Source organism: Moschus berezovskii, chromosome 20 (genome assembly GCF_049115385.1).
Source record: "Moschus berezovskii isolate FMDL1 chromosome 20, NW_MosBer_1.0, whole genome shotgun sequence".
Classification (NCBI taxonomy): Eukaryota; Metazoa; Chordata; class Mammalia; order Artiodactyla; family Moschidae; genus Moschus; species Moschus berezovskii.
Genome location: NC_142479.1, coordinates 25676713 through 25687036, shown reverse-complemented (window position 1 = coordinate 25687036; position 10324 = coordinate 25676713). Strand labels below are relative to the sequence as shown.

Genomic DNA, 10324 nt, shown 5'->3' with positions numbered 1-10324 from the left:
TAAAAGTCTATCATAAGATTCCTGGTCCCACTCTAGCCACTCTGATTCATTATATCTGATCCCCAGAAGTAGGTATTTTCAATAAGTACTTTATTGCATTATAGCAATATTGTACCTGCCCATTTCCTGACACATAAAAGAATTACCCACATTCGCTTCACAACTAAAACAGCTCCCTGTCTCCCAGAATTTATACATGAACCCCATTTTCTCCAGGCAAATGACAATAGCCATACAGAAAACACTTTCCTTTTTGGGCTGAGAGTCAGGCTGGGATTCAGCTGTCCCAGGTTGCTGGTCTTCCTTCCTTGGCCTTCTCCACAGCTGCTGGCACTGGCAGAACTCTCTGACTCATTGATATCGACTCTGAAGGGGGAGAATGACTGGTATTAACTTTAGGTGGCTGGTATGCATCTGATTATCTTCCAAACCTCACACCAGATGATTTAAAGAAAATCATCTCCCTCTCTCTCTCTTTTTTCTGCCATGTCACATGGCTTTTGGAATCTTAGTTCCCTGACCAAGGATCGAATCCAGCCCCTGTCAGTGAAAGTGCAGAGTCCTAACTATTAGACCACCAGAGAATTACCGAAAATAATCCCTTCTAAAGAAAAGCAAATATTCATTCCTATTGGTTGTATCCTCCCTAGAGAATGTCCAAGTACAACAGAGGAAAGGAACTTGCATTTAGTAAGCACCTCCTATATGCCAAGGGGCTTCCCACGTAGCTTAGGTAAAGAATTTGCCTGCCATGCAGGAGACTCCGATTCAGTCCCTGGGTCAGGAAGATCCCCTGGAGAAGGACATGACAACCCACTCCAGTATTCTTGCCTGGAGAATTCCATGGACAGAGGAGCCTGGTGGGCTACAGTCCATAGGGTCGCAAAAGAGTCAGACACGAGTTAGCAGCTAAACAGCAACCTACATGCCAGAAACCTTTCTCAGAGAATTTCACTGAAACTTCTTAACCACCATAAGAGGTAAATATCATTAGTCCCATTTTAAAGATGAGGCAACTGAGGTTGGAGAAGGCAAACAACTTTCTCCAAGCCACTCAGCAAGTGAGTGTTGAGTGGCAGGTGTGTTCACACTCCAAAGTCTGTGCTTTTCTCATTATGCCCACCTGCCTCTGGGACAGAAGGAGGTCTTTATAGATCAAGTCCAAGGACCCAGTGCATCAGCAAACTTACTGGACATGGGACTTCAAAAATGACAAACACAGTAATGGCAATTCCATTGACAAACAAGGTGACTGCAATCAGAACTTTGACCACGATGCTCCATTTCTTCCTCTTCTCTAGGTTCTCATCTGTGTCTAAAAGGAGAGAGAGGAGTGGACAGGGAGAAGTGAGAACTGACTTTGACTTGCAGGACTCCTGGTTCACAAGACCAGGAGGGTCCCAGGCTGATTCAGAGGCAGACACTGCATTTCCAGTTCAGACTCAGCGTCAGGAGTGGGGTAGGCATCATGGCCTCTGCCCTCACCTCCTTTGCAGTGTCTTCCCAGAGTCACCTTTACTAGGATTTGGAATTTTTCCATGATCAAGTAGGATTGATTCTTTTTTAAAATTTTCAGTCGGAAGAGAATTGCTTTACAAATGTTGTGTTGGGTTCTGCTGTACAACAATATGAGTCAGCTATACACACACACACACACATACATCCCACCCTCTTCTGCCTCCCTCCCACTCTCCTCATCCCAGCGTCTAGGTCATCACAGAGCACCAAGCTGAGCTCCCTGTGCTATACAGCAGCTTCCCACTAGGTATCAGTTTTGTGCATGGTAATGTACATATGTCAATGCTACTCCCCCAGTTCACCCCTGCTTCCTTCCTCTGCTATGTCCACAAGTCCTCTCTCTGTGTCCCTATTCCTGCCCTGCAAACAGGTTCATCCGTGCCATTTTTCTAGATTCCATAATATTTGCATTAATATACAATATTTGTTTTTCTCTTTCTGACTTGCTTCGCTCTGTGTAACGGGTCTGGGTTCCTCCACTTCACTACAACTGACTCTCATTCATTCCTTTTTATGGCTGAGTAATATGGCATCACCGACTCGATGGACATGAGTTTGAGTGAACTCCAGGAGTTGGTGATGGACAGGGAGGCCTGGCATGCTGTGATTCATGGGGTCGCAAACAGTCGGACACGACTGAGCGACTGAACAGAACTGAATATTCCACTGGATATATGTACTACAACTTCTTTATTTCCAGTCATCCATTGATGGACATCTAGGTTGCTTCCATGTCCGAGCTATTATAAATAGTGCTGCTATGAACATTGAGGTACATATGTCTTTTTGAATTATGGTTTATCACAGTATGTGCCCAGTAGTGAGCTTGTAGAAGGATTGATTCTTGCACTGCTTTCATGGGAAGAAAAGCTTCACAAGGGAGTCTATCTCTAGCAGCTCTCTCAGGATCTCTGCCCTTGTACCCCAACACACATACCACATGGGATTAGCAAATCAACTTTTCTATGTTCCTTTCAGTTTAGTGGGGCATAGTAGGAGTAGGGGGCTTCCCTGGTCACTCAGTTGGTAAAGAGACCCAAGTGGCAATGCAGGAGACCCTGGTTCTATTCCTGGATTGGGAAGATCCCCTGGAGAAGGGATAGGCTACCCACTCCCAGTATTCTGGCCTAGAGAATTCCATGGACTGTCTAGTCCATGGGGTCACAAAGATTTGGATGCAACTGAGCAACTTTCAGTAAATTGCCATCGTTTGGGGGTCATAAGCCAAATTTGGGGACAAATGGTTCATAAGCATCTTGTTATTATTAATCTCATATTTACATTTCTCCTGTTGGAACTGGGAAGTAACCCAACTGAAATCCTACAGAATTTGAGTCCTGGCCAATTTAGGGAGGGCTGTTTGTTAAAACAACACAGATAAAAACATGCTTCTTAGTTGTTGTCATCACTGTAATGATTGATTAGACTTGAAATGTCCCTCTGTTCACACACTGGATCTTATCCACACCCAAACCCTGTACGTTGTCCCTAAATCTGGCAACAAGGTGAGCTCACTTGTGTGGAGGTGAAGGGTTATTAAAAGTATCAAACTACAGACATTTCTGGGACCTTCTTTACAGAGAAGCTGTTTTTTTTCCCATAAGAAATGGAGTTCTCATGCAAACTGTATGTAGCTTCTCTGCTGCTGCTGTTGCTAAGTCACTTCAGTCGTGTCCGACTCTGTGTGACCCCATAGACAGCAGCCCGTCAGGCTCCCCCGTCCCTGGGATTCTCCAGGCAAGAACACTGGAGTGGGTTGCCATTTCCTTCTCCAATGTGTGTACTTCCAGGAAAATTCTAGGAGACCCAGGCTAGTGCTGGGGCTGAGAATTTTTCTGTCTGTTCTTGTCTCACCTCTACACGTTCTGTACCTTGATTCAGAGGACTAGAAAAACCATCAATCTTTGTAGTTTTCTCTCCTTTTTTTCCAGGAGTTATGGAGGCAGTAGTGGAGGGATAAGTCTCTGATGAAGCCTCCATCACTGGATAGACCTTACACTGAGAGACCCCTGGTAAAAAAGCTGTAAAACAAGAAAGAAACAATGAAGGGACAACTGAGAAAACTTTATCCTGCCTTTGATTTCACCTGACAAAGCCCTGAGTTTACCCAGCTGATATAAAACTTCTAACTGTGGCTCTGTTGATCTGTCCATAGATTTAAGTCATGGGCCTTGATAACACAATGAGTGAGGATATAGTAATAAGAGATAAGGATTAAATCCCCTGATGCTTTTGACTAATGTAGGATCAGAATGAAGGAGTGGACCATGTTTTCTTGGCTTATCACTCATACAGCCATAATAATAAAAATAAGGATGGGAAGGTGTAGCACTGTTGAAAGTCCCTTCTTTAAAAAAGGTGGCTTCAAAGTTCAAGGAAGAACTGAAGTAGTATAGTTTGCCTTAATGACTGTGGCAGGTCTGTGTAGTGAGTGAAGTCTAAGTCAATGACTTTGAGAGAGAATTGGAGGAGGAGGACCTGGAAGAAGAGGAGACCACTCAGCTTCACGCACCCCTCAATTTCATTCTTTCAGCATATATTTAAAAATGAAGATCTAGGGACTTCCCTGGTTGTCCAGTGGTTCAGAATCCATCTTGCAGTACAAGGGGATGTGGGTTTGATCCCTGGTTGGGAAACTAAGATCCCACGTGCTGCACAGCCACTAAGCCCATTCAGGTATGACAAGAGTCCAGGTGCCGTGATGCGATGGAGATCTTGAGTGCCACAACTAAGATTGATGCAGCCAAATCAATAACCGTTGAAGAAATGAAGATCTAGTTGTGCCAGGGTCTGCGTCCATACTGTGCACATAGCAGCTGAACACACTCTAGCAAAGGGGAAGGAGGGCCGAGGGAGGACATGGAGAAGCAGACCACAGTGAGTACAGTGAGTTCTGTGTTGTCGGTTAGCAGGGGGTGAGTGCTATGGAAAGAAACAAAGTAGAGCGCAGCATGGGGGGTGCAGGTGGGCAGTGGTCGGGCAACGTACAGGAGTTTCATTGAGAGGATGAGGCCTGAACAAAGATGTGAAGGAGGGGAGAGGATTAGCCAAACAGATGCCGGGGCACTCAGGCAGAGGAAACAGTTACAGGCCCAGGCCAGAGTGTGTCCAGTTTTAGAGGAAGAGCGCGTAAGCCAGTGAGACTGGAGTGTAGTGAGCATGGTGACAGTCGTAGAGGATGAAGGAGTTTCTGAAGCAAATGGATTCACATCACTGGGCCTCGCAGGCCAGTTGGAGGACTTCAGTTTTCCTTCTGCTTGGAATGGTGATCCATTGCAAGTCTTTCTGCAGAGAAGTGACCGGATGGATGGCTTTGTTTTTAAAGAATCAGTGGGCTGCTGAGTTGGAAATGGACAGTAGAGGGGTTCCTGATAGAAGCAGAGCAACCTGCTGAGAGGCTCTTGCAGCATCCAAGTGAGAGGTGACAGTGACTCAGACAGCCGTGGAAAAGATGGAACGCGATGGGTGCTGGCTGTGGTCTGGGGCCACCTTCACATGTCTCCAGAATTGATCTAACCCAGTTTGGACAGTGGTTCCTGTTCTACTTTTAATGGTCTCCTGTCATTGCCTATTAAATTAAGGTCAGTATGTCCTACTTGACTTTTCTGAACTACTCTCCCAAGTCTTGAGTCGATGTGAAAATGACAGTTCTTTACTTCAGAGACCAGTGGGCACAGTACCAGGCACTGTACACAAATTGCAGGGGAATTAGTCCTATTATTATTTAATCAGGAAGACTGTTGGCAAAGATAAGCAGAGACAAAGAGCCAATAGGCTCAAAAGGAAAAATGAGAGAATTACGTAGAATTTTTTTCCATCATAGCGCCAGTCAGTTCTGTGACGTGATAACTGATGTGTTTCCGGGTCAGATGAGATGAAGGTAAATAAATCTCACTTTGGACAAGTAACAGGAGTCCTCTAAGTTTTTGTTTCCTTATCTGCAGGATGGTTATAGCAAAATAATTCTTGGACTATTTCACAGGAGTGATATGAAGATAGGTAACAAAAATGAGAAAGTAGGTGTGAAAAACACCTTGCAAACTGAGTGATGTTATGATTGAAAGAGGAGAAAAGGGGAATTCCCTGGCTGTCCAGTGATCAGGGTCGTGCGCTTTCATTGCTGAGGGGCCGGGTTCGATCCCAGGTCAGGGAACTACAATCCCACAAACAGTGTAGTGTGGCCAAAACATAAATAAATAAACAACCAACATTTAAAAACAGAGAGAGGAGGCAAAACCTAGAGATCCTCTCTTTGCATAGAAGAACTGTGCCCACTAGCCACAGGGATCATGGTATTTCAGTGTGGCTTTTCTTCTACCTCCTGGGAGACACTGTTTCAAAATCTACTTAATGGGCTTCATCGGTCAGTGTATTTCCAGTTCTTCCCAGCTTGTAAATTAATGTCCAGGATTTCCCTAGCCCTAGCGGCCCAGTGGTTAAGAATCCACCTTCCAACAAGGGGACAGGATTCAATCCTTGGTCCGGGAAGATTCCACAGGCTGAGGGGTGTAACTAACCCCATGCACTGCAACTCCTGAGCCTGCACTCTAGAGCCTGTGCTCCTCAACAGAAGAAGGTACTGTAATGAGAAGCCCGCACACAGCAACTGGAGCGCAGCCCCCGCTCACTGCAACTAGAGGAAGACGGCCAGCAGCAACAAAAACCCAGCGCAGCCAAAAACAAACAGAGTTCTAAGTTAATGTCATCCTTGCTGGCATCTCCTCTCTTTTAGGCCTCCTCTGCTAGGTAACTGGGTATTAAGGTGGAGCATGTTTGTAAACACAAAACACTCCATTCCCAGTGCTGATGGAATTGCAACATTAGTTTTTCTTTGGTTAAGGACATTTGAGCAAGAATTCCCTCACTTTTAGAAGCTCTATAAAAATCCAAATTGATGAAATGGATAACTTAGAAGATGATGCTTTCCTTGATTACAAAATAATTTGTTTTAAATAGGAAGCATTAGGTACATTATATTTAAATGGAAATCTTAGAGATTATTCTGCAATAATAGTAACAGCTTGAAAAGGCTATTTAAGAGGTCTTACATATTGCCGTGGGACCTACATACCTAGAAATTAGACCGTCTAGTCAAATCTTTCATTTGTAGCTATGGAAACTGAACATTGGAGAAATTAAGTAACTTGTCAAAGGTGATAATATCAGAATAAACACTTGTTTAATGTCACTTCTCTTGTATCCCACAGTGTTACATGGGGTGAACAGACGGCAGGAATCAGTTAATACTAATCAAATGCCAAAGAGCTTAGTCCATGCCCTAAAATTACATCTAAAAGATTTACATAGATTTGCCTAAAGAAGAGGCTAATCCATGTCCTTGAGGCTTTTGCTCCACTTAGGGGGCTTCCCTGGTGGCTCAGATGGTAAAAAATCTTCAATGAAGGAGACCCAGGTTCAATCCCTGGGTTGCAAAGATCCCTTGGAGAAGAAAATGGCAACCCAGTCCAATGTTCTTGCCTGGAGAATTCCATGGACAGAGGAACCTGGCGGTTACAGCCCATGGGTCACAAAGAGCCAGACACGACTGAGTGACTAACACTTTCACTTTCAAGCTCCACCTGCCTCCATGGATGTCAATTGAAAGTGAGTGCCTACCTCCATCTCAACTTCCAATCTCACCTTTGCCTGTCACAAGCAATCCAGCCTGAACCTTGGATGTGGGGGTTAGGTGACAGCTTGCGGGGGGTGTGCTGTTTCTGCAGGGAACAGTCATGACTCTCAGGTTATTCAGAATGTGCTTGACCTTTTGCCTTTTTTCTGAATGTATAAGGTCAACTTTCACTTTGCTTCCAGAACCAAGACACTGTAAGGTAGCCACAGTCTGGTTTTGGATGAACGTGGGCCTTTTGGCTTCTGCCTGAGCTTCTGAAAAGAGAAAAACAAGAGAGGAGAATGAAGCCAGTTCTTATTCTGAATGGTGCCCCGCCAATCCACTTCCATTCACAGCCCACTGCTGTACTCTCTTCTCTTTTTCCATCAGGTCTTCCTCAGCTTGTGTCTATGGTATTAAATATAGAAGCCTTGCCTTTCGCCCTTCCCGCCATGGGTCCCACGAAGACCAGTGGTGACTGGAGTAAGTGCAGAGAGATGCTCCTAGGTTGTCTTCTCTAACACAGAGGGGCCTGAGATCTGCTTCCTCTTTCTTCACCCCATCTCTTTGACTTGTGTTTCTATGCCTTAGTTCGTAAGGGTTTATCTTTTTTAACAGAAGCTGATTATTTGTTTATGTGGCAAAGCACATGCAATCTTAGTTCCCCAACCAGAGATTGAACCCGCGCCCCCTGCACTGGAAACACAGAGTCTTAACTGCTGGACCACTGGGGAAGTCTCCATAACAGTTAATTTAAAAATGGGTTTTCAGGGACCTCCCTGATGGTCCAGTGGTCAGGACTCCACACTTACACTACAGGGGTGCAGTTTCCATCCCTGGTCAGGGAATTGACATCCCTGCATGCAGTGTGGCCAGAAAAGGGGGAAAAAAAAAAGGTTTCCAGAAAGCCTCTCGGAGATTGATAGCTTTAGAACAGAATGTTTGAGTTGGGCTCAGAATGAGGGAGACAAGCATCTTTTGAAGGTAAAAAAGGTCCTGGAGTGGCAAAGTGATTCTTCAGGAAGGGCCCATTGCCTACCTCGAATTAGCTCAGCTCTGATGCTTCTCACATCCTTTGGGAAGAGATCGGGCAGTGGTTCCACTTGGCAGCTGCTACCCCTAAGTTCTGGGGGAGGGGGAAAAAAAGGTAAGGATTGACTGGGTCCTTTCTCTTTGGAATTCTAGGCAGTGGAGAGGGAGATAAAAAGCGAACGCAGTTTCTTCTCATAAAACTTGTAGTTGGGGAGATCAAACATTTCCCCAAAAGAACTTTAAGATTTTTTTTTTGTTGTACCTTGCAGCATGCAGGTTCCCCAACCAAATTGTGTCCCCCTGCATTGAAAGTTCAGAGTCTTAACCTCTGGACCACCAGGGATTCCCAGAACTTTAAGATTTATGAAAGTGGGAGGTAGCAAAATATAAATAAAACTGAATACCAGTTTATTATCCTTAGGGAAAAAAAAGATAAGAGTTAATGAAAGATGAACCAACCCATTCCTTCAAACACTGCTTATTATCACTTCCCCTTCCTGTCCCGTCTACTTTCTTGTATTAAAACTTTTGAAAGTTTATTTATTAATTGTAACATTGGACAAGGTATCTCTCTAGCTTCCCATAGAACCATAGGTCACAGTTATGCTTTTTGGCACATAAATCACAGAGTTCTTCATTTGTTAAATTTGTTTAACATGCTGTTTGGCCTTAGCTCTGATGAGCTAATTTTAGAGATGAACCATTTAGGACATTTTGAAAAATCATGTTTTAAATAAACAGTTTTCAAAGAGCAGTTGCTGCTGCTGCTGTTTAGTCTCTTCAGTCATGTCCGGGTCTTTGCAATCCCATGAACTATAGCCCACCAAGTTTCTCTGTCCATGGGATTTCCCAGGCAAGAATCCTGGAGTGGGTTGGCATTTCTTTCTCCAGGGGATCTTCTTGACCCAGGTATCAAACCTGAGTCTTCTGCTTTGGCAGGCAGATGATTAATAATCTGAGCCACAAGTGAAGCCCATGAAAGCGGTAAGTGATACCATTCTACCCTCACATTACCTTTTCTCTCAGCTTTTCCCACCCAAGAGCATCCCCATCTATTAGGACATAATGCTTTAAAAAAGGAAGACATCTGGACATCCCTGGTGGTCCACTGGATAAGAATGCACCTGCCAAAGCAGGGGACACAGGGTTGATCCCTGATCCAGGAAGATTCCACATACTCAGAGGCAACTAAGCCCCATAACTACTGAGCCCACACTCTTGAGCCCGTGAGCCACGACTTCTGACTCGTGTGTTACAACTACTGAAGCCCACATGCTCTAGAGCCCGTGCTCTGCAACAAGAGAAGCTACTGCAATGAGAAGCCTGTGCCACCACAACTAGAGAAAACCCACACACAGCAATGAAGACCCAGTGCAGCCAATAAATAAATTATTTTAAAAAGGAAGACATCTTATGAAAGGTCATGAATTTGGGAATCTTAGTGAAACTGTGACAACACCTTCCAGCAAAGAAAGCTCTCTAACAGTGAAAGGAATTTTAACGTTAGTTACATGAGCAAAACAGAAGAATGCATCACATTCTCTGAAGACTTCCTCCCATGAAACAACCTCTTTCTGAGTTGAATATGTTCTATTTAGAGGCTATCTGGGGCTGACTGGAAAGCCTCATGTGCTGAGTATCGACTGTATCTTTATCTGACAGAATAGACCCCCCAAACACTTCCTAGGCCTCTCTTAGGATTTCTCAGGACAGTCAGCTAGAAGGGTACTTACCTTTCTTGGTAGCATCATAGGATATAATGATTAGGCTGAAAACCAAGATGGTATCCATGTTAGCTTGAGCACATTCTCCTCGTAGAGACTGGATGTGGCTGGTCCGACACCACCACTCACAGCCTTGTCTCTAAATGCTTTCACTGCCCTAGAACTAAGATTGACCCTGGGCAAGTCTGGTTCCACCCTGATTGATCTGCCACATTTTCTCAGGACCCAGGAATAGAGTTTATTGGAGAGAGGACCAAGTTTGCTTGTTAATGAATGATTCAGAATATCTTCACCTGACTTCACTGCTGGTGGGGACATAAGGAACTGTAATTAACCAGAGGTTTCCCCTGGAGAAAGGGCATAAACAGAGGTGATATGCTTGACACGATATGCTTAAATACTCGCAGGGAGACACGTAGACATTTGCATGCGTGCTCAC

General features: G+C 44.5%; 1 protein-coding gene across 1 annotated transcript; it reads right to left on the bottom strand.

Moving 5' to 3' along the window:
- Nucleotides 1-277: 277 nt before the first annotated feature.
- On the bottom strand, nucleotides 278-9952 carry C20H17orf78 (chromosome 20 C17orf78 homolog). Its single transcript, XM_088828439.1, has 4 exons — nucleotides 9895-9952; nucleotides 8169-8255; nucleotides 7159-7404; nucleotides 278-366 (listed from the first exon to the last, which is right to left on the bottom strand). The coding sequence occupies exons 1-4, from the start codon at nucleotides 9950-9952 to the stop codon at nucleotides 278-280; spliced, it is 480 nt and encodes a 159-aa protein (XP_088684565.1).
- Nucleotides 9953-10324: the final 372 nt, after the last annotated feature.

Excerpts from the sequence above, each read along its gene's own strand:
- C20H17orf78 (XM_088828439.1), bottom strand. The coding sequence starts at position 9,952 with ATGGATACCATCTTGGTTTTCAGCCTAATCATTATATCCTATGATGCT. Across the intron at positions 7,405-8,168 it reads CAGAGCTGAGCTAATTCGAG|AAGCTCAGGCAGAAGCCAAA; the intron begins GTAGGCAATGGG and ends TTCTCTTTTCAG. Across the intron at positions 367-7,158 it reads ATTGCTTGTGACAGGCAAAG|AGTCGATATCAATGAGTCAG; the intron begins GTGAGATTGGAA and ends CTCCCCCTTCAG.